The sequence below is a fragment of the Squalius cephalus genome, assembly GCF_949319135.1.
Source record: "Squalius cephalus genome assembly, chromosome: 5".
In the NCBI taxonomy this organism is placed as follows: domain Eukaryota; kingdom Metazoa; phylum Chordata; class Actinopteri; order Cypriniformes; family Leuciscidae; genus Squalius; species Squalius cephalus.
In genome coordinates, this window is record NC_137126.1 from 41,955,715 (window position 1) to 41,983,269 (window position 27,555).

Consider the following 27,555-nt stretch of genomic DNA (forward strand, 5'->3'; position numbering starts at 1 on the left):
CTGATTGGCCCTGGAGGAACCGTCTATTTAAATGCACAAAAAAAGACAAAACGTGTTTTCGTGGATTCATTTAGAACTCCCTTTTTCACAGAAGCCATTCAATAATGAGAAACGAGTCTTCAAAAAAAGAGTTTCGATTCACAGTTTTAACATGTGACAGTAAAAAGTGGGAATCAATCAATAGTGCTTGTGACAGTGACATCAGTTTTGAGGTCATAGCATAGTATTGCGCAAGGAACGAGTGATGTTCATTTCAGATGGAAAGTGCAGTGACTTTTATGTATTATATGTGTTTGTTTGTTTGAAGCAAAACAAACTTTTTTGAAGCTTTTTTGAAGCAAAACAAACTCTACTTGTTGGTAGAGGTATGTTTTTCCAATGAGCCTATATGGTGCAAGATTTGCTGTGAAATTTGCTACATTTGTCTGCCAGTGTCACAGTTTAGTGAAAAAGGTGTGAAAAGAGTGTTTCAAAAGAGCAAGCTGACTTTCGTGAATAACATTTGCGGTTTAAGGAGCAGTCACACTGCATTTTGTGTTCTATAGAGTGTTGATGGGATGACATCTAGTTCCATCATATTGAGACCAATGGGTTTTTTGAAATGCCTGAAATAAGGTCTTCGGTGAACACAAGCTGACGATATTTTCATGTTTTATTGTACAACATAAAATACATCAGTAATAGCCCCTTGTGAATGATTTTTTAAAAGCTTTTCTTGTCTTGTAAAAGGCGATTGCTAACAAGTGGCTAAATGGGAGTAGGCTATAGAGGTTGTCAGGGACATTGAACATCATCACACTGAACTCATCTACTCACTAGTCTGCTTTCACAGCCCTGTTGTGTTTATAGTCGTGCACTTGCAAACTATTCTAACTCAAACTTTCAGGGATTTTTGTATAAAGACTGAAAGAGTTGGAAGCTTAGAGGTGGTGTTGAAGTCATGTGATCGTGGTGTAGTTCGTTTATAGCCGGCCTTAAGCCTTTTACTTCTGCCGATAATATTCAGAACATTTCAAAACTTGTGTTCATTATGATGAACAAAACACATAAGAATCAAACTTTTGTTGGTCACGGAGCTTATTTTCTGCAATAATCCCAAAGTCTATGGAAAAACCAGGATGATGGATGATGCTCTATGGACAACATGCTGGAAACCAGAAACGCAAGTTCATGCCAATTTCGTTTGGTCCAATCTAACCAAACGTATCACTTATCACAAATTCGTATCACATGACGATGTGTGCCCAATAGAAAATCGACATGTCACAGCTTGACCTCTGAATTCAAAGAACACAATTTTAAACATGCAGGTTTGCAGCATTGCAGGAAAGTGGAGATGGAGTTTATGGCCTTGATATTCTCAAATTTAAATGTCATTTATTTTAAATAGTCATGTTATACACAACATAAGTGCTGCGTATGAATTCTCTTATAACTTCCTTCAACCCTTGATAAAGGTTCTGTAGGTTTGCAAATGCACTACCTTCTACATAATGTTACCACTGATTCATGTTATTAGACCACAAAAGTGAAAATGATTTACTTGAATGCTGTTAATCATGTACAATTTAACCATGAGCAACAAATTCTTTACTTACAACCCTTACATTTTAAGATGTCATGTGAGAGAGTCTCTGTCAGGAAAGAGGTAATGCAAGATGGTTTATACAACTCTGAAATACAATCATTCTGCTAAATCTGTTATCTTTCAGAATCAATGCAAAAACAACAACAACTGTGTGTTTGGGGAGGAATTCAATTTTGAACTGTGCAGAAGAAAGGATCGGCCTGTCATTTATAGAGGACATCATTGTGACAGGAAAATGACAGGACATTCAAAATAAAGTGTCTCAAGTGGATCCAGAGACAGTGATTTCACAAAAAGGTTTTTAACCTAGGAACTAAACAAATACAACATGTTCCTGGATCAATATTCCAAACAACCAATCAGATTTGAGAGACAAGTTTACAGTTAGATTTAGGCTTAGAACCAGGCTTAGGTGATTCTACATCAGTGTTATTCACCTATTGTTTCTCTCTGGTTTTAGGGACAAGTTTTGGGTAGTTTTAGGGGTGAGGATAAGATTAGGACTACATTTTCAGGCAGAAATGTTGTTCCAGGATCAACAAAATGTGTTGATCCAAGAACATGTCTTACTTGGCAAAAATCACGGTGACCAACTAAACAAATCTTTTCCCGAAAGACTGGGAAGAGAGGTGCTATAATAATGTAAAATAGTTATATAGTTTTTTTTTAACATTCAAGCATGAAAGCCTATTCTAGTAGACCCCAAAAACTAAATCAAGACTTTGAAAAAGGGCATAACAGGATCCCATGTACTTGTAAGCATCTTAGCAAACTTCTGAAATAATTGTCATAAACACATAAGCATTTACTTGCTAGTTGTTTGTTATAAAAAAAAGCTTCAGCCAGGAACATAAATACAAATGTAAATTAGTGCTTCTCATTTTATAGTACGTGTAAGAAGAAGGGCCATTAAAAACAAGGTCAACTAGCAGTATTGTTAACGGGAGGAAAAAACTAAAGCAATTATGCAGAAACAAATGTTGTTTTGCACTGTATGAGCCAAATTTATTTAATGTTGGACTAAATACAAAATTAAAACTTGCAAAAGTAATTTGAAATCTTGTACACTTTCAAATGCATTAAGAGAATAGATTATGGCATGACATATCAAACAAAACAACAAAATAAATGCCTTACTGGTAATACAATAGAACGGCAAAGTGTATTGTCGCCTACAGTAAAGCGTTACCTCAGAAATGGTGACTGCGTTACATGTACAATGCAAAATTCATATAGAAAGAAAAAGCAAAAAGAAGGACAAACGTGAGACATTTCATGATATACTCAGTACGTGTGAGAGTGATAGAAAAATAAGATAAGACAGGAAGAAAAATCATGCTTCAACATGTAGTAGACGACTTGGTAAAACGAGAAGAGCATTAAAATGTTTGTAAAATAAGAGATGAGGAAGAGTGACGTCTATGCTGCTGATCGGCGTCTAATGATGAAGGCCCCTCGCTGAAGCTGCCCTAAATAAATCCTCATCTTCGTGCTGTCACTTGTCTTTCTCACCCAGATCTGCAAGAGAATCGAAATCCAAGACAAAGCACTTCAGTGTTTATCCTGTACCACCTTCTTCCAGAATCCAAATGAATCCTAAACAGTGATTTGTACTCCAAAGCCACTGGCTCAGCAAGTAAGAGTCCAGATCTATGCAGTGTGCTATTGATGCTGGCATTAAAAGGATGCAAATGAGACAAAAGCCATTGAAAATACATCCTTGTACAATTTGATATGGATGCAGATTACAATAAATGAGAGCGACTAAATGAGAATTTGCCTCTTCTGGGTCTCCAAAGCTGATGCACTTGGGCTGATCTCAATAACCTGCTGTTTATTTCCCCTCAGAGCAGGGCATTAGTTTGAAGAGCACAGTCATTTGTTTAGCACCAATCAGAGGAGAGAATCAGACACTAACCTCATTGGTCCCCACAGAGCTGATGACACAGCTGATCTTGGTGTTCTCCTTGGACTCCAGATAGATTGCTTGACTTTTATGGTACCTGAAACAAAAACAGTATTAGTCACTTAAGATTCTTTAGACTGAAAGATCATTACAGAAAAATCCCTCTCAGTCAGGTACTGTATGTGAGCTTATCTCCTCACGTATCTTCACTGAAAAAGCAATATTTTGGCTTAAAGGATTTCACAGTTATTAAAATTCTGTCATCATTTTCTCATCTTCATGAAATTCTGCATGGAGAATTACCTTTATTGATGTAAGAGACTGATATGCAATTATAACAAACGTCTACTATAAAATTATTTCTGCCAAAGGAAGCATTACCAGCCTCTAATTGTAGAGGTGTACTTGTTTTTGGAATTTCTGTAGACATTTTATACATAAGTCACATTTTAATGGTTATTTTTGGTACATTTTATCATCTTCACCTATCAATACAGACTAAATAAAGTTCCAGAATGGATGTCCACATATGTTTAAAAATGACAAAAAAGCTTGGTGCTATATGTAATATTTTGTATAGAAATACCATAATGTTTGCAGATATTTAGGAAACATGCTAAGGTCAAATAGGTGTTGCTACAGTCAGATATTCTCCTTTGAAATGTGTGTTCTGGGTCGGAATGTCTGTTTTTGTTTTGGTCTGTGTGATCCCGCCCACTGCCAATTTACTCAATAGTATTTCGACACCCCAGGCTGACAGCGAGCGGAAAACACGTCATTTTGCAGCCATGGAAGCAAACAAACGAACTGGGTCAGAGATCTCAGATTCTACCCGACGTAAAAAGCCTCAGCATCATCTAAAAAGCTCCATGACGACTTACAGTGTAAGGCTCATCACTTTCTATTGCCAATTGCGCTTGTTCCTGTTGCGTGCCCTCAGTCTGGCAATCCGCGTGAGCGTCGAGTCTGAGGAGGAGGGGGGCACAAATTTGGCACCCATTTCAACCGCTAGCTGTCAATATTACATACTGCACTTTTAATTGGGAGCACTTACTGTTCCAATGTAGTTATGGTTCAATTAATTTTGGTATACAGTATTTTAGCTATACTGTCCATTTTTCTTACTTGTGAATGAAACTCTTTCTCTGCTAATTCTATAAATTATACAGGGCAGTGTTTCAGACTGATTTAAACTAGCAACTTTCTGAACTATTCACTAAAAAAAGAACTGGCTCATATGAGTCTTTCATTTCGGGAACCATGCTACACTGGGCTCAACGTATTTTGTTTTTTTTTATTCACTAAAAAGAACCGGCTTATAGGATCAGATCAGGGACTGATCGGATCGAATCGGATCAGACTGGTCATGTCGAATGTTTGCTTCTGTTTTGTAGTCCGTGATGACAACTCAATAGAAAGAGTTTTTTTTGCCGTTATTTACTCTGCTTTTTTATCGAATTACACTCAATACAGACCGCAAACTCAGATTCACAATTCAGGTAAAATATGCCAGATTAAGCAATGAGGAAAGAATCGGTTCTTAAGAGTCAATGTTCGTGAATCGTTTTTTGGCGTGCAGCCCGTCAAAGAGGACAACTCAATAAAAGTTCTTGCCTTTATTTTTGTCTTTTTGTTCCATTACATTCAATACAGACTGCAAACTCACTTTTACAAGTTTGCTGTGGCATAAACAACACTAATTAAAGAGTCTTTTCTTAAAACGCAGTATACATAGAGAGTGAAAGTAGCCTGTGGCTTCAACCTTCTCACATAAGCATCCTCTGGTAAAGTTCATAGAGAGGCATAACTCAACCTCTCCACTCATTATCAAAATAGCAGAATAAAACTGCATTTAATATACACGTAACATTATTTATTGCCTGCGGTATCACACCGAACCACATTTCCTCCTCCGCTCACTCTATCCTCATCTGCACAGAAATATTCCGGTTGGATTGCAATGCTGAAAGCTACGGCAGCCCACTGTCTAAAGGGCACGACTGGATAAATGCATGCTGACACGCTCATAAAAATCTAGAGGCATTCATGACATTTAATGTCACAAACGCATAAGACAAAGTAATCTCCAGTCCTCATCCTAAACCGCAAGCTTCCAGTGTATTATGATCACTTATTCAAAACGACAAAATATAGATTTATGTAGTGTGTACAGAGTATTGCATGTCAGAAATTGTGGATCTTGATGCCCATGATGTTTACATTATTAAATATCAGGACACGGACAACGGTAAATACCACGTTAGGAATGTGTGACCTGAATCCTGGCACAGATTTTGCCTTGTTCAAGCAAACTACCCCTTGCAAATACATCACGTTCACATTCTTATGTACATATATCGAATGAAACAACAGCTAATAGTAATAACTGAGATATTAAAGATAGCACCTTCTTACAGCCCACATCAGATAAAAATCAGAATGCTACAAGAATAAAAAAAATAAAAAAATTAAATATCCTTCCTCCCATGTAATTTACCTACGTCATGCTACTTTAAAGCTGGAATCACAATATAAAATTGTAAAAAAGTAACTTATGATAGAAATTATGTATACAAATAAGCCTATACAATTTAAAGACTAAATATGATAGACATAACAATAGAATGATAGACAGAACGAGATAGAACAACAGAACAATATGATGATAGAATGATTGACAGAACAGTAGACAGATAGATAGAACGACCGACAGATAGAACGACCGACAGACAGACAGAAAGACAGACAGATAGATAGATAGATAGATAGATAGATAGATAGATAGATAGATAGATCTGTCTTGTCTCAGGTCAGTTCCAGCTCTCTGATGTGACGCTGTCCTTTATATAAACTATATGATATAATTGAAAAGCAAAAGAGTGATTGTGCCATCTTGTGGTCAGTATAAGTAAAAAATGTTTTTTTTTAGGCTTCAAGGCCCTGCAGGATCCAGGGGGTCAAGGTTTGATTGGTAAGCGTGCAATTAACTGCTAGAAGCTGTAAATACACCATTAATTTCCACAATGTAAATCAGTCAGTCTTCATAAGGGCTTTTCACAATGTGCTTTACCTAGGGTTATCGTCTCTTTAAACCAACATCGAGTCACTGATCATTAAAATGCAAATAAGCATGTTAAATCAGAGTTCAAAAACCTTAAAGAAATCTTAAAACCTGAATATGTAACATGAATAACTAATGAAGTATGTAAAACACAATAACCCAAAATCAAGTTCATCCAGAGTTTAAAGGCAGGGTAGGAGATTTTCAGAGAGGCTAACAATAGTGATCCCACCCTCCCTTCAGGGTGTCTGCAAAGCCACACCTTCTTCAAAACAGCAGGGAGCAAACAAAAGCATCACAAGAGGCTCAAAAGCACATAACATAATAATAATGAACATAAACAATGAAAAAGAGCACTTACCTTTATCACCTGACAGCTGCAATTCATTTCAGCGTTGATAGTGTTGCTAGTAAAACCTATAAATTCGAGTCACGAACCCGACCGAGTATAACGTCACAGGTTTCCATCTCTTCCAAATTACAGTAGTTACACCATAGTTACAGTAGTTAACACGGCATAAGCTCGTTGATTGGGTTCAGGAGGAATTGTGAAGCGGCTTTTTCGGTTGTGGTGCTCAGTGACTGATGTCTGTCTAACTCCGCATAGCATGAAATGCGCTGATGACATGTGATATCTGTGCGAACGTATCGAAATACATACGTTAACAGGCAGGTAGGACATCGGGCCGAATGCAATGATTGGACGAACATTGTATACCTTCCACAGATGGTATATATATATATATATACACATGTATACCACTTAACTTAGTGATTGCTTTCAAGATGTAAAGAAACTTTCAACCAGCATAACAAAAAATGTTTCTGAAACAAATCACCTAGCCTGGCTTTAATGTGTACCGGAGTGCGAAAATCCCAACAGAACACAAAGAATCTTACCATCTCTTGTCATAGTAGAGTTTCCCCTCCTCTATCCGTGCCTCATAACGCTGGGACGGGGTGTCCACAGGAGTGGTCGGGAGGTGCTCTGGAGAGGACGGGGATGCTGAAAAACATCGCTTTTAATTAATTTCCAACTCATTTTTAAAGATTTTGTGGTTTAAAAAAGATTTGATGGGAAATTATATGGGGAATCACCTCTAAAAGACAAAACCTCCATACCTGGTCTTTTCGGAGATTTAAGCTATAAAGGAAATGAAGCAAAAAGGAAGATTGTTTTAATTTTCTTCAGCAATCTCAGGTGTAAAACACGACAGACACAGACAAACAACCTGATATCTTGGTCAGCTAACAGTAATCAGCAGTTGCCCAAAAAAAATGAATCCAATAGTATGTCAGTATCAAAACCCTATTTTCAGTGGTCTGCAGCCTTTTCCCCCTTAAATGTGCCCTAGAATTTGAAATTGAATTTATCTTGGCATAGTTAAATAACAAGAGTTCAGTACATGGACATGACATACAGTGAGTCTCAAACACCATTGTTTTCTCCTTCTTATTTAAATCTCGTTTTTGAAAAACACCCCTGAAAAATAGGCGAATCTCCACATAACACCGACTGTGACGCAACAGTCGGGATCATTAATATGTACGCCTCCAAAAATTTGCATATGCCAGCCCATGTTCAATGCCAGGCGGAACTGCGCCCTCCCAGGAATCTATAACGTTACCTAGGCTACTTTCACTTTTAAAAATTCATCATAACTTGGCTTGGATAGCCGCAAATGTGGAACTTCATCGCCGAGGAAGCACGCAGACAAACCAAGCATTTCTATCGAACAGTATTCTTAAAATTTAACACTGTTAAGTATGTGTGGTGTGCAGGGCATGTTTGAACCCAAAATTGTCAGATGTAGGCTAGACGAAATTGCGTGACAGATATAGTGTTGTAGCCGCGTCTGTTCGACTGGTAAAATGTGATAAGGCTACTCAGTTTTGTGGTAACGTTAGCCATGTTTTTCATGTACCGGCCTTTTTACAGCTTCGGCTGAAGTTGTCCTTGTGTTCATTGTCGTGTAATAACTTCTGTATGACCTGGAAATAAACATTTTTGTAATTGTGTCTATAATGTGATTGGCTAAACTTATTTTATTTCGGGTGGGGGTCGGGTCAGGTGCGGATTTTAATCAAGCGGCAACATTCTAATCTGAAAAATGAAGCCTACCCGGAAGTGCGAAAAACTGCAATACATCGAAAATCCGCTAAGGGCAGGTCCCAAAAGGGAGCAAATGTCCATAGACCCCCATGTTAAAATGTCCGTTTTCACAGCATAAATTCATGTTTTTACAGGTTGGTCCCATGGACTTTTATTGTATTTTTCGATAGGTTCAGAGTGCCTGACAACTGTGAGGGGGGTGAATTTTTTTCTAACTCGTTAGTTTAGATCGTATTTAGATATAAAATGTATGACAAATAATGGCGTGGTTAACTTTGATTGACAGCTTGATTGACAGCTGATAACGAGCATAGGCTGCGCCGAGTGGAAATCCTGAAATTTGAGTCTCGGCCATGATCTGACACAACACATCATACCACCTCTGTATCCTTTCTGAACACAAGATGGCACCACCCATACCCCCCATAAACGGCCTCAAAACCGTTCTTCAGAAAGTCTATGGGTGACGTCACAGTCATAAGTTTGTCCATTTTTTTTACAGTCTATGATTTTAATTAGTGCTGCTGTCGGAAAACGGGTCGGATGCGCTGCGGGTACGGGCGGGTTTTACAAAATCGGACCCGTGCAGGACTCTGATGTAAGGTTGAACGCCTAATCTCTCCATTGTCACGCTGGACATCAGGGACCTGTTTGCAGTCACTCTGAGCTACTGTAATGAGCCCGCAGTGAAACAGCCAATCAGAGCAGAACTCCTCATTACTATTCATGACCCTTCCAAATAAGGTAAAGACAGACCATTTCATTCTAGGGCCAATTTCTAGGGTTGAAAATGGACCTGTAAAACCATATCTGGACATTTTAAATGCCCTTAAATAAGCCACATACCCTCTATGTAGATATCAGAGACAAAATTAAAATATTATTTCAACACATTCTAGGGCACCTTTAAAATACAGCCAATTTTTGTCATCCGCAAGTAATGTGTCTCATGTATCTCTTTGAGTAATAAAATGTAATACAATTTTCAGGGGATCCTGCTTTTTATTACCCAAAAAGAGAGTAAAAAAAAAAAAAAAAAAAAACCTTTCTTCAAAGCCGAGACGCAAATCATGAAGACTTTCATTACAATTTGATGAAATGGACTGAATTTTTTAAATCACACTACATTTTCTCATCTCATAGCCTGCCAAAGAATATGCAAGTGTATTACATTTTTATAAATGATAATGATATAAAATTAGATATATTGAAAATTAGGTCAAAAAGTTGATACTGTATCTGAGAAGCAGTGAAATTTGTACTTCGATTGTAACAGGGCTTCATTTGCCGCATAAAAATGGAGCTAATTCCAATTCGTAACCTTACCTTGTTCAATGTTCTTAGATCTTCCATGATCTGTTCATCAGTAAGTAAATAATTTAACTGAGGTGAGGAGAGTTAAGAAAACCTGATCATTACAACATACACATTGAGACATTTGACTGCACATCACATTTTTGACATTATTGATACTGCTTGCAAATATAATGGACCGGTCTATGGGACATAAATGAAACCTTTAAATAAAAGGGTTTTTTGAGCTGTTGACACTTTCATATACAATAAAAGAGCCTGCACAGCGACAGAAAATAAAACCTGCCTACCTTACATAACACCGAAGTTAGGCTTGCACTCAGGAGTAGAGCAGACAAATTCTTTCAACACACACTGAAACGGTCACAATATGACGTCACACTCTGCACGAATGTTTTAAAAAACATAATTCAACATATAAACAACACTTTTTTAAATAGCCAACTTAAAATGACTAAATGCTAAAAATGAATAAATGTAAATGAGCAAAAATTTGTGTTGCATTTACAATCCAGTGAAAACAGCACCCCTAATTCCAGCACCCCTGCAGATGCATAGAAGATGCATAACTGATGTGTTGTGGTCTGAAGTGTTTCCAGTGCATGGGGTCTCTACAGCTATGTGAAGGATATCAGGTGCAGGCTTTCTCCGCTTGTCTGGAATGGGCACAGGGTCATTGGGTCGTCTCCGGAGCTTCCGGGTTATGTGGGTTTTTACCTCCATGGAATCTAAAATAAATAAATACATGGACAACGTACTAGGTTTAGGGGTTTAAATGAATATCTCACACAAAAATAAACTCAATGAAACACAAAATGTAGAAATTCTGAAGGCTGTACTGGTCGGGTTTTTTTTCATGCAATTGCAATGAGAAAGATAAGAAACCTTGAGAAAGATAATAAGAAAACACCATAAAAGTATAATAAAAGTGGTCTATATGACTTCTGACATTACAAGATAAATCTGTGTGATGAACGGCCAAAATTTAAGTTGTTTTTCACTAGCTATGTTTCCTCCATCCATCTGTTTTTATGGATGCAAATGGCAAAATACACAAACTCTAAAAATGCATTCAATTAATGCTGATAATTTTTTTTATCTGATAAGAAGACATGCACATAAACTACGATGGAAACACATTTACTTAAATATAGCTGCAAGCAGCGATGACGGGCCCAAGCCCCGGCACTACCCCGGTAACTTCAGGGAAACGGTGCAAGATGGGCAATACGCAAAGCCGGTAAATGAAAAAAGACAGTCAAAGTCAATTGAATACGCTACATTTACTACAGTCAGCTGGTGCCACTATGGCCGTGAACCACAACAGCCACATCCATGAGATCCTTTCAATTTAAATAAACTGTATGTGACAGGATGTCATAGGTCAGTTTCAAGTGATTATAAATGTATCATTTGCATCTACAAATGGTGTACTTCCAGAAGTATTTGTTAGGGTCATTTAATATTTTTATTAACCTAATAAATAAACTAATTATATAAAACTATATAGTCATTGTGATTTTAAAAGATAAGGCCTAAGAAATCTCTTATCCTGTAATGCAGGCAGCAATGATTGGGTTAATCTCTAAATCAGCAAGAGTGTAAAATACACACACACACACACACACCTTAAGGCTTGGGCCCTAATAAATCCCTCTTTGCGCAAAAACTCACATAACTTTGGATGGACCAGAGGACCAATTTCATTGCACAGCATTTCAAATGTTGGTTTGGTCATTCTGAAATGCCTGAGCCAAAGTCTGTCATCAAAATGGTTGGAAATAATGACCTCCCAGAACTGTCTCACACGATTGAGTTCCCAAACACCAGGCATCCGCCTCCAAACACAAGATAACATGACAATGTTTATTGCGTTTCGTTATTCCGTCATTTATGATGTGTGAAAAAAGAGCCACAGTGGCTTTCCCGATTGCAGCACCTTTGATCTTTATTACAGATATTTGTCCCAATTTCCTACAAAGTGACAATTTTGTTATCTTGAACACATGGGATGGAAACGGTGCTTTATTCGGAAATATTTTATGAGATATTCCAATTTCGTGCACAAGTTAAATTCACAACTTTGGATACATAGCCACTGATAATCATCCTCCCCAGAGAGTGACTAGATCATTGAGTCCGAGTGTTAAACTTGTAAACCAGTTCAGTCTGATTTATGAATCCTTCGGTTCACTTGTGTCAATTAAGAATTACTGATTCTTTGACTCAAAAGAATGATTCCTTCCCGATTTGGAAATTGCTACTTCTCTCATGAACTCATCAAAGAGAGTTTCATCACTTTTTATAGTGCGTTTATGTACTTTTCTGAAGCTTGAAAGTCCTTGTTCACTGAATGGAAAAGAGCTTAGAAAAAAGTTTAACATTTCTCCTATTGTGCTATGCATAAAAAAAAAGTCTTTCAGCTGGGGAGTGAGTAAATGATGACAGGAATTCACTTTTGGGTGAACTATTGCTTCAAGTTATTTTTCTTTATACACAAAGTAGCTACGCGTTCAGCTATAGGAACAGGATATTGCTCTCTACAACAGCAATACTAACAATGCCTTGAACAAAAACCCTCTCAGGTTGCATTTATCTATCTGATCTCACTTTCCCACTTTCTCACCTCCTGTCAGCTCCATTGTTAATTTCTCGTTCTCGATCATCTTCTTCTTCTCCTCCAGCTCTGCAATTAGATTTTCCTTCAGTTCCACTTTCTTATCGTCAAATTCTTTCACCGCTGCTTTTTTCTCTTTGATGTAGTTCCTCTCCACTTGCTCTGTCTACAAGAAATGTATTTTGCATTAATTAACCTGTCATATCTGTTGCTTTCTGCAGCTATAATAAATCCACAGATACATAAAATTAATGAATTGCATCTTACCTCAAGTTGTAAAAATAGGTCTGAAAAGATAAAGAGAGGGACAGAAAGAGAGAGCACAAAACAAGAGATAATCAAGTAAAGTTGGCTTCTGAAATATTGACACTGACATCGAGCTGAAAAGCTTTATTATAAATCATCTTTACCAGCGTTACGAAGTCTCTCTTTATACTGCTGATCGAGCTTCTTCATTCTCTTCTGGTACTCCTGCAGTGTGCCTGTGGAAATTAATGAGTAATAAAACTGTTGTAATGTACTCATTTTTAGTAGACATTTTTTATCAGTGATGTATAGTACACTTATTAGGGACAATCCCATTGGAATAGCCTGTCTTGATCAAGGGGCACAATGGTGATAGATTACCCCTTCCATTTGAACCTACAACCTTTTGGTAACAAGCCAGGCTACATCACCTTGTTAGACCATTATCAATCAAACCATGCACTTTTCAGGACATATGTTAATTTTTTTTGCAATACATTTACTATGTTTACACTGCAAGCCTTAAATGTATAGTTGAGCCAAAAATGTTTCAAACCTGTTTGGGTTTCTTTCTTCTGTTGATCACAAAGAAGATATTTTAAAGAATGTTGGTAATCAGACAGTTGACGGTAGCCATTGACTTCCATAGTATTTTTTTTTCCTCTTATGGAAGTCAATGGCTACCGTCAACTGTCTGATTACCAACATTCTTTAAAATATCTTATTTTATGTTGAACAGAACAAATAAACACATACAGATCTGGAACAACATGAGGGTGAGTAAATGATGACACAATTTTCATTTTTGGGTGAACTATCCTTTTAATGCTCAATTCTGATTTATTGCTCAGATCTGATCTTTTTGTTTGGCTGTTCACATTATCTTTTAAACGTGGCCAAAATAAGATGTGAGTGTGAACTGGGTACGGTCCTGCACACGGTGTCATATGGAGGTAAACACAGAGGTTACTGAAGTCAGCATTCACACGTTCATTTATAAGGTTATGTACAGAGGAAGACAACAAATTCGTGCACAGGCGATTGGGAGAATGCAGACGAGGATGAGGAGAAAGAGAGCAACGTTTTTCTTGTACAGTTTTTCCTCAGGTTTTGCTTGTACAGAGGTGTCATTGTAATACTTGAGTATATGAGTATAACAGCTCACCATCCCTCCACAAAAAAATCTAATCTGAGTCACTTTTGCCTGCTGTGAGAACGTAGCGTAGCTTTAGTGTCTGTGCAAGCAGAGATCATTCTCTCCATTGTCAACAGACATGTTTTACTGAATAAGAACATGTGAAAAAAGAATAATGCCTTAATATAGTAAAGTTAAAAATAGTAATAGTTATACTGTTGCATATTTATTTACATTGGTTTAGGATTTAGGATAATGCAAGTACATAAGTCAACAAAATATATAACAATGTTCAAATGGTTTTTGGATATTTTAATCCAAAAATCGTACAAATTGTGCCTTAAAAGTGTTCGACTGCAAAATTACTTGAGCATCTCTTTAAAAAAAAAAAAAAAAATGCAATAGTGAACAGGAGTATTTCCAGTCACCTTCTTGCAGTTGTTGTAACTGTCGTTTCAGGGATGCCAGTCTGTCTTGATACATCCTGAAATCAAGACAAAAACAAAATATCTCAAAGAAATGATGCAGTTTTATTACATAATATGCACATAGCAGAAATGTGTCACAGACAGACTGACAGATATATAGACGGATAGATGGATAGACGGATAGATAGACAGATAGATAGACAGATAGATAGACAGACAGATAGACAGACAGACAGACAGATAGATAGACAGATAGATAGACAGACAGATAGACAGATAGATAGACAGATAGATAGACAGACAGACAGATAGACAGACAGACAGACAGACAGACAGACAGATAGACAGACAGACAGATAGACAGACAGACAGACAGACAGACAGACAGACAGACAGACAGACAGACAGACAGACAGACAGACAGACAGATAGATAGATAGATAGATAGATAGATAGATAGATAGATAGATAGATAGATAGATAGATAGATAGATAGGAATACAATATCAATTACAAGGAATACTCACTGTTCTTTGATCTCAACATAGTCGTCTTCATCATGTTTGGCCATATCTGTTTCACTGGCATCTTCTGTGTCTATAATAATAATAATAATAAATATAACACCAATAAATGAATTATACACTATAGCATAAGATAAGGTATGGTATCACACTTTTGGCCATTTAGTTTATAGTTTATTCACGTTATGATTGCACATTTGTAGCACCATCTAGCGGACAGACAGGGTAGCTTAATTTGTTTTTTTTATGGTAACAACCAGATATTCTCCTCTGTTGTTCTTATTTAGAGTGGAAAATTTGGCTGAAAAAAGATACATGTGCCTATAGATAATTCACATTACATATATGTTGTTTGCTGACCTTTTTTTAATGGAGGAATTAATGTACATATATTGTGTTTGTATTAACTGCTCTATGGGGAACTGTCACAAGATGATACTAAGATTAATAACAAACAAAGATCTGATTAAGACCATTTCAAAAACATAAATAAGTTAACATGGAAACCATAATAAGTTAAAGCACACATTTCAGACCAAAGCAATTTTATCCAAAAAGCAACATACAATGCATTCAGTTCATGTATTCTCTGGGTATGAAACCTACGACTTAAATATTGCTAACAATACGTCCTACAGTTTGAATTCAAAAGTTTGAGGTAAGATTTTTTTAAAGAAATTAAATTGATGAAAAGTGAAAAAATATTTCTACTTCCAATAAACGTTGTCCGTTTCAACTTTCTTTTCAGCAAAGAATCCTGAAAAAAATGGTATGGTTTACACAAAAATATGAATTGATAATAACAAGAAAAGAAATGTTACATTGAGCACCAAAACAGCATATTATAATGATTTCTGAAGGATCATGTGACACTGACTGAAGTAATGATGCTTTGCATAGGAATAAATGCATTTTAAAATATATTCAAATAAAACCTTTTTTTTTTATTGTAATAATATTTCACAATGTTACTGTATTTTTGTCAAATAAATGCACCCTTGCCTTGGTGAGCAGAAGAGACTTCATTAAAACCATCTTACTGACTCCAAACATTTGACTGGTAATACCATTTTCATTCAAATAACTCCAAGATTTCTACAAGATTTGAAGAGTTTGACAAATGTGACCCTGGACCACAAAACCAGCCACACATGGGTAAAATTTTTTAAATTGAAATTTATATATCATCTGAATTCTGAATAAATAAGCTTTCCATTGATGTATGGTTTGTTATTATATAGGACAATATTTGGCCGCGATACAACCATTTGAAAATCTGTAATCTGAGGGTGTAATAAAGTCGAAACATTGAGAAAATCACCTTTAAAGTTGTCCATTTATGTTCACGGTTGTGCTGCATTCACTCACAAAAAGAAATGTTTTATATATTTATACAAAATACAAAATATCTTCATGGAACAAGATCTTTACTTAATATCCTAATGATTTTTGGCATAAAAGAAAAATCGATCATTTTGACCCATACAATGTAGGTATGTGTAGGCTACTACTTGTGACTGGTTTTGTGATCCAGGGTCACAAATGACATTAACATTTCTTAACATTAAGATTTTGGTTTAAAATATAGTTGTATGAGAGCAATATGCACAATAATTAGTAGTAATAATTAGTAAAAATGTCCCCACAAGGACAAGGATTTCGTATATTGCCATCTTTGTGGGGACATTTTGTACCCATAATAGTGGGGTTTACCAGGCAACACACACACACTTCCAATATTTGAAATATTGGAAGCTTTTATTATAAAAGGGAGAGTGAAATAAAATACATTATGTCAAGTACAATATCTTATCTCTTAAGTCTGATTTCATTCCCATCATCAGTCTCATCTCTATGTGTTCATGACACCAGCATTAGCTAAGTGAGCGGAGATCAACTCCAAGCATTTCAACCCAAATATCTGCCACCATAAATCAACTGTTTCCCAAAATGATACTTTAAAAGCAAGTAAGTCCTCTGGTGCATCTGATTTCGAGTCTGTATGAGTTTAAAAACACCCTGCTAATAATGTAACTTATTTGTTTCCTGACGTGTGCTGCTAACTCTGCTAACTGTTTATCAACAGGCTGGATTAGCACATACAACACACAAATATGAAAATGCATAGCCATTACAGTTAAAGGCGTATACAGCCAACATTAACGTATAACAATATCACTATACAGATTTAAAAAATGCCGATAAAGTTGCAAAAAAAGAGCTCTAAAATAAACAGAAAACAACTCGACACATGCACACTTTCCTTGCATGTTTACTCATTACTGAGCTCCTATTTTACTATCATCTTATAGCCAGTTCGCTCATTAGCAACTGAAATATGCCTTTTAATGCATCAATCATAAGTGAATGAGATAAAAAGACAGATAAACTGAAATTACTGTGCGTATTCACCTTCTTCCGAGTCTCTGCCTCTGAAACTGCGATCTTCATCTTCATCCACACTGTCTAGCTCTTCCTCGTCATTATAATAATCCACCATGGGTGACAGTAAAGTCGACGCCATTTATTATATTTATATATTGATAATATTGCAGGAAATACCTATGTGTAAACAATCACAGTGCACAGACAACGTTTCAGTCTCGAGCCTCTTTTTTTTTTTCAATTGGAGGGTAGGCCGAGGAATCTGATTGGTGGAGATGGTCGAGTGATGCATGCTGGGAAATGTAGTTTGAACCGCTTGTGCGCAAGTATGACATAAGGGGAATAAGAAAATGAAGAGAGAGAGAGAGAGAGAGAGAGAGAGAGAGAGAGAGAGAGAGAGAGAGAGAGAGAGAGAGAGAGAGAGAGAGAGAGAGAGAGAGAGAGAGAGAGAGAGAGAGAGAGAGAGAGAGAGAGAGAGAGAGAGAGAGAATAGTCTCTCCGCGTTTCAAATGTATTGTTCTTATTATCAGCCAAGGAACATGAAGATTTTCTGAAGTTGTCAGTCCCACTTCTGCCTCTTAGTCATTTATCTTGGTCAGGTAAGCGTATTAATGTCATTATGAAAAGACAAGAACAATACCATTATTTATTGGAATTGCATCGGATGCACATTGAGTTTCATTTCCATCCCACAGACTGCTTTGGGTAGTTATTTCATTGTGCATATTAAAAGTTATTCACGTATTCACACACAATGTATGTTTTTAGGCTAACTGTGTATCATCATTATTATTTTTTTCTTGTGAACAAACAAGTTAGTGAAATAAATTGGGAAGATTTATATTCAAACAGCGTCTCTCCATTTGTGTTGCATAAAACAGAAATACTACTGCTGCTTCTGCTACTACTACAAATAATAATAATGCAATCTATAAGATTTGTATTATAAATATATAAATAATTTTATTATTAACGATACAAAAAATCGAATTAAGTGCTAAATGTATTGCATAAAATGAATGCACCAATAACAAAATAACAATAATAATAGCCGATAATAATAATAATAATATCTCCATCATCAAACTATATTTGTTAGGGGATCAGTAAACTATCAGATTCACAGATTAGAATAACAGGTGTTCAACATATGGTAAGATTCAGCAAAAATGGATCCAGCTCATGCTTGGTCAGACTCATTCTACTCATACATATTGTAATATATTATTTTAACTTGTCAGCGGGAGTAATCTCCGAAAAAGCCTCGATCTAATAATCATTATTACTCTAATCCTGTCATATCTGTCACACTGCCGTCTCTATTGTGTCTTCATGGGCTCTTCCTTCCTCAGCCGGCAGGTGGCGGCGTAGAGTTTCAAAGCGCTTTGACTCGCGAGATCGTTTATCAGCGCGGTTACCTTGTAGCAGGTACGATGATGGGTTTTTCTAAAAGCGTCAGACGCTTGTCAAGTCTTTGTCAGTCGCGCGGGGTTTAATACAGTATTTATGCTGGATATCATAACACGAACTGTGTGGACGTTTTTATCATCGCACTGACGGGGGAGATAGTCATGACGTCTGTCGAAAAATAAAACAGGTTGATGCATTTTTTCAGGTGTAGGAGCACCAAGAAGCCAATTGCAATGAGTTTGGAAGTTTATTTCTTTCAACATTCCACCTTACAAGGACTACAGGGGAAATAAGGTTTATTTTCACGGTTCATCACTGAGAAGAGCGCCTGAAGACATTTGCTTGTAACCGGACTTCTATGGAGTTGGACCTGGATTAAAGATAAAGCTTTGTTGACTTGGTAAGAGCGTTTTTGTTGGTATTCACATTTATTATGGCTTTGGCAGATCATCTGTTTTGTCTTTCAGGGGTATTTAATATTTTTGATACGGTGCACCGTGTATTAAAAGCGTCTTTATCGTATCTGGTGTCACTATTCGCGTCTTCATAGATTCCATCTGCGCTCGATTGATTCTCCCTTGATGAACCTTTTAGAAGCATTTAGCCTACAAATGTTCAAGTGATGCAGACAGTGTGTTTCAACTCTTGGACTCAATATAGAATATCCATGATTGTTCTTTTAGTTATTTTATGTTGCCACTCAATTCTTTAATATTATAACATTTTAATAGTTAAGATAGTGTATGTGCTCTAAAGCATATGGATGATTCTTCAATAAGGCATTTTTTACTAGAAACATTCAACATTTATCTTCAAGTGGATAATTTTTTTTTTTTTTTTTTTTTTTTGTAAAGTTAGATAAATCTTGGACTTGCTAAAAGTTTGAAAATTTTAGCATAAAATACTGTTTATAGCCTATATATATATATATATATATATATGTGTGTGTGTAAATAAATGTGTATGTATATAATGTGTGTGTGTATGATGTAAAAGTCTTCAAATTAATGCCATTTCTGAACTTCAGACTGTCACATGTTCTGAGATTTGTTTCCTGCCACTTATTATTTAGCCTATAAACAAACATTATATTTTTTTCTTCTTAAATAATCGACTGTTTTTTTTTTTTTAAACATCTATAAATGTGCAAAGTAGTTTCCCAGTGTTTTATTATTAAAAACACTTTTCTACAGTCATTTTAGAGGCAAAGTGTTTTTAAAGGGAACAAGAATAGTGTAACTGACTAATGTTTCAACACTCTTACAAATTAGAGATCAGTTTAATTAAAAAGAAAAATAAATCTGTTACAATATATCGTTAACTATTATCACCCTTATATTAACCTATGGTTCTGGACTGAGAGTAAATTGACTGCTTTGCTGTCATGCACTTTATTTCCGTGTGTTTATGTATGTGTGTGTGTGTGTGTGAGAGCGAACGAACTTAACTATATGCGCACGCGGCTGTTCATCCAGGAAGTCTAGACAGCAAAGACTGACAGACAGGCGAAGATGGGCCATCAAAACGTTTAAAATACTCTATTTCCGGCTGAAATAAATGTTTTTGAACGGTGAATTTTACCCTTGAGCTCCCAGTCATCCGACAGAAAAGAGGTCAGTAACATTTACTACATTGCCATGGGTCTCGTGGATAAAACTGTCAAAGGTTCTGCTTGACATATATACGTGCACATTAATTTCAGAGTCATGCAGAAAGAATTAAACACAAACCAGAGTTTTTAACGCGGGTGTCAAAACAGAGTTTAATTATTTTAAATAACACCTGCTGGCGCTTTGCAAAGCTAGTCAGTTTGCTAACCTAACTGTTCTCAACCCTATAGCCTACCACCCAAACTTTCACTTCCTCTGCGGCTCAAATCCTCCTCACTACCTTCACACATTCGTTTTACTTTAATCCATATTGACTTGTTTAAAAATGGAGCGCGTGAGAAGCATGATTCATTTATAAATACAAGCAGCAGCGGATAGACGCACTTCAAACTTAAGGTTAAGGTGAATCTGCGTCCAGTTTGACATATTCAGGGAAATGAGGCTGATGTCAGTTAAGGCTGTTTATGGTGGCTCTTTTCCCCTCGTCTTCAGCCCCCGCTCCTTGTGTCGCTATTTTAAGCAGCGCGTCTATCTCTCACACACGCAGCGTTTATTCTGTTGGTTGGGGATCATAATGAAGTTTATAGTCATGAGGAGCGCAGGATAGAAACATCTCACAATGAGGATGAAGGTACTTTTTTTCTACCGTTTTTTTTTTTTTTTGGCGCTGTCAGCGTTGTGCATGAACTAGTTGTTGTTTTTGGGGTCATTTAGGCTAAATAAATAAGTGCTGGTGGTGCTATGAATGGTGGATTAATAGATTTAATATTCAACGTGATTCCAGTTCGTCTTTTAGCCTATATAGCATAGCTTATATTGTCATTTACGATTTCCTTGCATTTTCTTCATGGTTTATCTCGTGGTCATGATGGATTTTTGATGCACATGCATGATAAATTACCCAATGTCCGATTCGTATCTGTGTCCGAATGAATCATACTTGTGATTCGATTCGATTCGAATCTTTTCAGTGAATCAGTTCGACAAAAAATATGTCATCTTCATCATCACACCGGACTGAGCTAATCGTTCATGAATCGGACTGAATAGTCCCAAACGATTCTTGAGTCAACAACTGTCGGTTCGTAAGCGATCCGGTTAACAACTCGCTAACTGGAGAGCCGCCTTTATTTCGAATAAAGCTAGATTCATTCCTGCAATAAACTGACAGATGAAATCACAATAAATTTTTAATGCAACTTAATAGAAAAAACGTAATTATTATAATAATGTGGTGGAAAAGAAATGCTGAAATCGTGGTTCGATAGAATCGATTCCTACATAAATGAGTCAGGGTCTCCATCACTGTGAAGCAAGTCATGTAATGTAGGCTTACTGATAATCATCGGCACAGCTGTTTTTCAGATAGAGGTGAAACTGGGTCGTTTTCGGTGCTTAGGCTATGTGTATGTCATGCTATGCAGTGTTTTTTATACATTTGATTACTCTATACAATTTGTAGTATTTCTTATTTTTATTGATTGAATTTTTTCTGTCTATTGTAGTTCATTCCTATGTGCTTGTAATTAGTTTCTTTGTTCGAATTTTATCACTTATTTTATCACTGTTTACTTCAACTGTTTTCATTCATTTAAGACAAAACCAACTGTTTATGAGGATATTTTGACACAATTTTGTCTGTATTTGTGCGTTCATGCGCAAGAAAACTCGTACAAGAACTCAATCCAGTATCTCACAGACTCACACTATATGTGTGCTAAGAAAACAGTGCACAATCATGTAAATGCTGAATTGAGTTATCTTTGGCATCTTCTTAAATTTGAAAATGGTTTGAAATCCCATTAAAATTCGCGCAGGAATCTATAAGCAGAATTGAAATTGAAATTTTATTACAAGTATCCTTAACTAGCCGATTCCAGAATTGGAATCGATTATCGATCCCCAAATTAGTGTTTGAGGAAGATCTAGCCTAGTTCCAGAATTTGGAAATGTTTGCAAGGTTTACCATAAAACTATTTTTGTATTGAAAAAAAATTCTGATTCACTTAGTAGCAGGTAAACTATCATTGGCTGTGCAAAATCTGTGCTTTTACATTTAGTAACAGAATTAATTTCTTCACTAGTAGTGGAAAAGCCTATAGTGGGTTAAGATCAATGCTGGGAACTGAAAGGTTGTAGGTTCGAACCCTGCCGGAGGTGATTCATGAACTATCAGCATTGTGTCTTTGTTTGATTAAAGCACTTAACCCAGGTTTCCTTCAGGGGGTCTGCACTGATAGTAAGTGTGCTGTAAACTTGCTAAACTCTTCTCTGCTTATGTGTGGGCATTGGAAGACCATTGTATTATTGGCTTCAGGTTGACTATTTAGTTTAGTTACCGGTAGTTTAGTTATTAACAATTTGGTGACTGATCATGGTGAACTCTGAAACTCTAAGTCTGTGTGTGACTCAAGGTTTAATGGTTTATTGCTCTCACACACATCTTTTATAGATGCTCTTATCTGATTGCTGGATGTTTGGTAACTGGGACATTCCTAAATTAATAGCATTGAGACTAGTCATGTTTCCATTACAGGAAAAAATACACTTGTTTTTCAGTGTTCCTAACTGTTTCAACATGAACCTGTTTAAATGTTGCTTTGACAGCATTTGCCTCTATTTTCTATTCATTTCATGTCATGATGTGAGGTCAGATTATATATTTGCTGAATCTACAAAAATATGAGAAATGCTCAGAAACTTGTTTAAATTAATTTAATGTAATGTAGTAATAAATAATTTATTTAGTAATATATCATTATTTATTTTATCATTGGTATTATTGGTATCAAGAATTGAATAGGAAATCTGTGAAAATAGGAAAACAATTGGAAAGCCCAGACTTTCCAAGCCAGTAGCATGTCAATTAAAGAATCGTGCCAGAAGATAATTAATTTAATATGGTTGGTATTTAATATTATTGGTATCATGTAGTGATGCTCTGAAATTTCGGAAGCCCAAAATATTCAGCTAAAATGGCAAAAATATATATTTTTGGTTTCAAATGAAATAGCTTTGAAGGGTGACAGTGACGTTTAATTAGCACTCCTCTGATGGCGTGTTTTGACTGTGTCAGTAGCCGCGTTTCCATTACCCTTCAAATTGCGCAAATTGAAATTGCGAATTTAAAATACGCCCAATGGAAACACATCAATTTCGCAAAAACTCCCATTTATCGCAAAAAAGTTTTTACACTCGCATGAGGTGGTTTTTCAGTTTTTCACCTGACGTAGATGACGCGGTGTGTTTGGACAGAATACGAGACAGAGTTCTTTATTAAATTCATATAAGACAAAATAATTACAGCAATAATGGATTCTAAACCTCAAATAAATGCCACAATCAAGACCTCGAAGCAGATATGAGTGAGAAACACCCAGAAACACCTCATATGTGCCGCTCACAAGTATAAGGGTCGTTCCTTACCATTAATGCTTGGAAAACACGTTTACATCTCCTTCGATTGATAATAATGGCTAGTGCAGTGGCTGGGATATAGTACATAAACCTACCAACGTCTGTTGCCATGGTTTTTGGAATGATTTAACTTATCGCGAGAGGAAAAAATGAAGTTTTAGTCGCATTTAACATCGGTTAATGGAAACGCCGTCATTTCGCAATAGTTTTTTTGTCGACATATAGAAAAAATCACAAAAGTTTTGCGCAAATCTGTAATGGAAACGCGCCTAGTGTCTATTTCGTATTGTCAGCATTGTGGACGCACTTGATTTCACACACTTCAAATACGTAAAAATTTGTTTGGCTGAAATAACAAGGCGGCTCGTTTCAGAAGAACTTTACTATGACCGATTAATATTTATTAAAATGTAGTCAAATACATATAAATTTAATTTCAGCTATTGTTATGCATGTTTTTACTATCTTTAAATTAGTGTGAGATCACACCTTCAGTTGGGGTGTGAACAGACATTCATGGATTTATGTTTTGACCTTTTGTATAGCATATTTGTTAATGAAAGAAGGCCAGTCCAGCGTTGGCTGTTAATATGGTCTTTGTGTATGTAGTAGTATAGAATGAGTGGTGTCATCTGTCTTTGACAAGGACTATGTTGTTTGGCCAACTTGAAGCCACTGCTCAATTCAGGCACACACACACACATACTAGGTCATACCACACATTATAAATGTAGTTTTGCTATTTTCTCTAGTGAGGAGAATTTATAAGGGTCTCTTGTTGATCTAAAGGAGGTTATTCACTCTCCAAGTCTTTCCAGGCAAGCATGAGTTTCAGTGACCAAACCTCTGTTTAGAATCCAGCTTGTCCAATTCACGGCTAATTTTAGTTCCTCTAAAATATGAGTTAATGATGTAGTAGCTTCAAATGAGTTGACCACAGTCCATGCGCACTGTTTTTGAACTGACTTGCCCTCCATCGCTCCTTTGATGGCAGCACAGGGAGTCTGCGAGTGGCCTGAAAACACCCAGCTCATTATAATTAGCGCTACTGATTAAACCTCATGGACTTCTCTGCCCGTGTAATGTGTACCCAATCAATTCTTTCACTGCATGTCATTCTGGGCTTTAACTTTGTAAACTCCCTTTTTTGTTCCGCTCTCAGTAATGTTATGTTTCTGTTCCCTACATAGAATGGGAATCTGGGGAATTCAGGGAAGTTCTGAGGTCAACTTTAATGTTAGATAGACCTGTGTTTGTCATTTACTTCTCTCTAGCTGCCAGCTGCTTTTACATTGCAACTGCATGACATTGCAAGTGTATTCACCATGCGCTCTTGCGTTTCTGTGGTGGTAACAAACCTCTGTGTGATGAGTTAACATCAGTGTCTGTTCTATTACAGCAGATCTGGTGTCATTCAAAATAGCTACTGTAGAAAGAAGAAAAATGGGAAAGTTTAACTGACTTGTTTAGATTGTCTTCAGAGAAAACCTTAGCAGCAACGCTGAGAATGCAGCTTTTGCTTCTGTTGTTACAAATTGAGTTCTGGTTGATACGATAATTAGATGAATTATTTTCATTTTGTGGCTGACATTAAAGTTTTTACTATGACGTTTTGTTTAAAGAAATTACAAATAAACCACCAAAAACCAATTGTTTTAAATGCTATAAAGGAATTTAGGCATCACATATTATAATGTACAGTATGAAAAATGGATATTCATTTTAAGATTTGCTGAAGGTTACATTTGTCAGTGTTCTATATTAACTTTTAATTGCAGCATTAAATAACCCTATTAACTTTAAGGCTGCATTTATTTGATCAAAAATATAGTACAAATTTCAAATAAGTGTTTTTTATTTCTGTGATTTTACACTGTGATGTTTATATTTGCACCGGAACAGTGGATTGCGGCTTTGAAATCGAGTGCATTTGGACTTATTCTTATAAACCGTCAGTAGTTGTCAGGAAAACAACTGTCATACACCTGTGTATGAAGGAACTGCCCAAGTCCTGCTTTCTTCTCCGACACAGAGAACAAACAAGATGACAGCACGATCGGCAAAATGTTGGTGACATTCATTATCATGTAAACATAATAATATATAGTCACCAGAGGTCATGCACATATATTGTGCGATAAGTTGATATATTGATTATTGCGACAGCAACAGGTTAGTTCGCTTAAAACATAACTGACTGTGTTTAAGTGAATACTAGCCAAAACCAGCATTTTGACATTATTTTATGTGTGTTTGTCTGTTTAAGTGCAATAAACAGCGGGAAAAAAACCCTCAATTTAGTACTGAGAGGTGGCTTTATGTGCACACACTTTGGCTGTGAGCACAAAATCTGTGGGAATGAGTTAAATTCTGCACAAATATGTGCAATCCCATGCTGAAATTCAAGCCCTGTAAACACCAACAATTTTCATCCAGAGCAAATAAAACGAGGCAGGTTTGTGTTTAACTCGCTGTTGGAGAGATGAGAGAGTGTGAAAGCGCAGCTGGTATTGTGTAGGCCTATCTATTCTGCGGAAAATGAGTATTGGAAGCGTTTCAGATATTTCAGTATCGTTTCGTTATGGATCGAAAAAGCGATATTTTTGACTACAGTACATTGAACTTAGTTTATTATTTCAGATGCCTTTTTAAAAAAAGACTTCAATGAAAAAGTTCTAAAAGTCAACCTGTCCAAGTGGCCATAGCAGTGACTGCCTTACACGCCACTGTTGAAATCCACCCCCATTTGGTGGGTTGGTGGGTTGGTGGGTGTTAATGTCAAGCCCTGCCAATAACCGATACAGACAACAGAGAAGAGAAGACAATATAGAAGACCATTTAAGCAAATGCTTGCTAAAGCGTCCCCTCAGCATTGCTGAGAATGTAATGTTGTAACGGAGTTCAAGTGCATGAATAGCGCTCTGCCTGTTTAAAAACGTCACCGAATGCCAATTCCACCAAATCTTTCTTCTTAAGATCGTTGACTTCGCAACATCTGCACAAGCGCAACACTGAAGTTCCTCATCATAGAAAAGCGTGATCAAAAAAGTTTGAGAACCACTGATTTAGATGGACTGACTTATCATCTTACATCAGTGTGAGGTGAGGAATGAGTCTTTCGTCACTTTTCGTGACTTAAGCAGTCTGTTACGCTGCAGGCCCATCTCCCTCGGTTACCCTGAGCCTTGTCTTCTATGACTCTTCTCTCTCAATCTCTTCCATGTGAGCTCAACGTCTCTGTTGAAAAATGCATCAGGATGGGAGTAACCATGCTGGCAGTCAGACGGGGCGGCTCGAGAGTGTATGGCCCAGTAGGAAAGCGCATTAAAAATTAAACCTCTGCTGTCAGTCGTAATGTTCAACTGATCAGCTTCAGTGAGGCTCGTAGAAAAAAACGCCGCTCAAGATAACACAAGGAATGCTTTCCTTGGCGATGACACTCACGTGTGCTGATTTTAATGACTGTATTGAAAGCTGTATGAACTCGTAAAATACATTTCCTTCTGACGCTTTAGGTAATTGCATTGCTCCAGTGGATTCAGTTACCGATGTTGACCGCAGCCCCTTTGCTTGTTCACAATAGCGGCCCTGTCACAGTTAGGTGGCTCTCTGGGTCACAGTACTGGAGAAATAAAAGCTGCACTGTCACACAGAAATGTCTGCTGTTGTCAATTGGAAAAAAATGTGAGAAATAGATCGCTGTCATTAGGCCAAACTGGAGGCACGTGAGTCACTGGTCTGCCACTTTGAAGACATATATGCCTCATATGAATTGAATGGAATTGAATTATCATTTATATT

General features: G+C 36.7%; 2 protein-coding genes across 6 annotated transcripts in view; one reads left to right on the forward strand and one right to left on the reverse strand.

The window, feature by feature from the left end:
- Positions 1-1,347: 1,347 nt before the first annotated feature.
- suds3 (SDS3 homolog, SIN3A corepressor complex component) lies at positions 1,348-17,567 on the reverse strand. 3 transcript variants are annotated; one of them, XM_079871784.1, is made up of 12 exons: positions 17,345-17,567; positions 14,936-15,005; positions 14,409-14,464; positions 13,010-13,081; positions 12,867-12,886; positions 12,609-12,765; positions 10,615-10,710; positions 9,995-10,056; positions 7,654-7,699; positions 7,456-7,561; positions 3,507-3,591; positions 1,348-3,106 (listed from the first exon to the last, which is right to left on the reverse strand). In XM_079871784.1, the coding sequence occupies exons 1-12, from the start codon at positions 17,454-17,456 to the stop codon at positions 3,008-3,010; spliced, it is 981 nt and encodes a 326-aa protein (XP_079727910.1). In that variant the 5' UTR covers positions 17,457-17,567; the 3' UTR covers positions 1,348-3,007. The 3 variants fall into 3 exon arrangements, with proteins under 3 accessions (XP_079727910.1, XP_079727911.1, XP_079727912.1); XM_079871785.1 differs by having other exon boundaries at positions 1,360-3,106; positions 7,678-7,699; XM_079871786.1 differs by having other exon boundaries at positions 1,360-3,106; positions 14,936-15,689; positions 17,345-17,535.
- Positions 17,568-18,678: 1,111 nt separating this feature from the next.
- Positions 18,679-27,555, forward strand: part of taok3a (TAO kinase 3a) — a 67,703-nt gene continuing 58,826 nt past the window's right edge. The window contains exon 1 of one of the 3 annotated variants that reach the window (XM_079871553.1): positions 18,679-19,127. The gene's annotated coding sequence lies outside the window, so the exon portion shown is untranslated. Of the gene's footprint in view, positions 19,128-20,154; positions 20,341-20,846; positions 20,969-27,555 lie in introns of those variants that run through there. The other 2 variants (XM_079871552.1, XM_079871554.1) reach the window with 2 other exon arrangements.

Bases quoted from the DNA above. Each gene is read 5' to 3' on its own strand.
- suds3 (XM_079871784.1), bottom strand. From the start codon at position 17,456: ATGGCGTCGACTTTACTGTCACCCATGGTGGATTATTATAATGACGAG. The intron at 13,082-14,408 runs GTGACTGGAAAT...TAATTTCCACAG, and splicing joins GTTACAACAACTGCAAGAAG to GCACACTGCAGGAGTACCAG. The intron at 12,766-12,866 runs GTAAGATGCAAT...CATTTCTTGTAG, and splicing joins ACCTATTTTTACAACTTGAG to ACAGAGCAAGTGGAGAGGAA.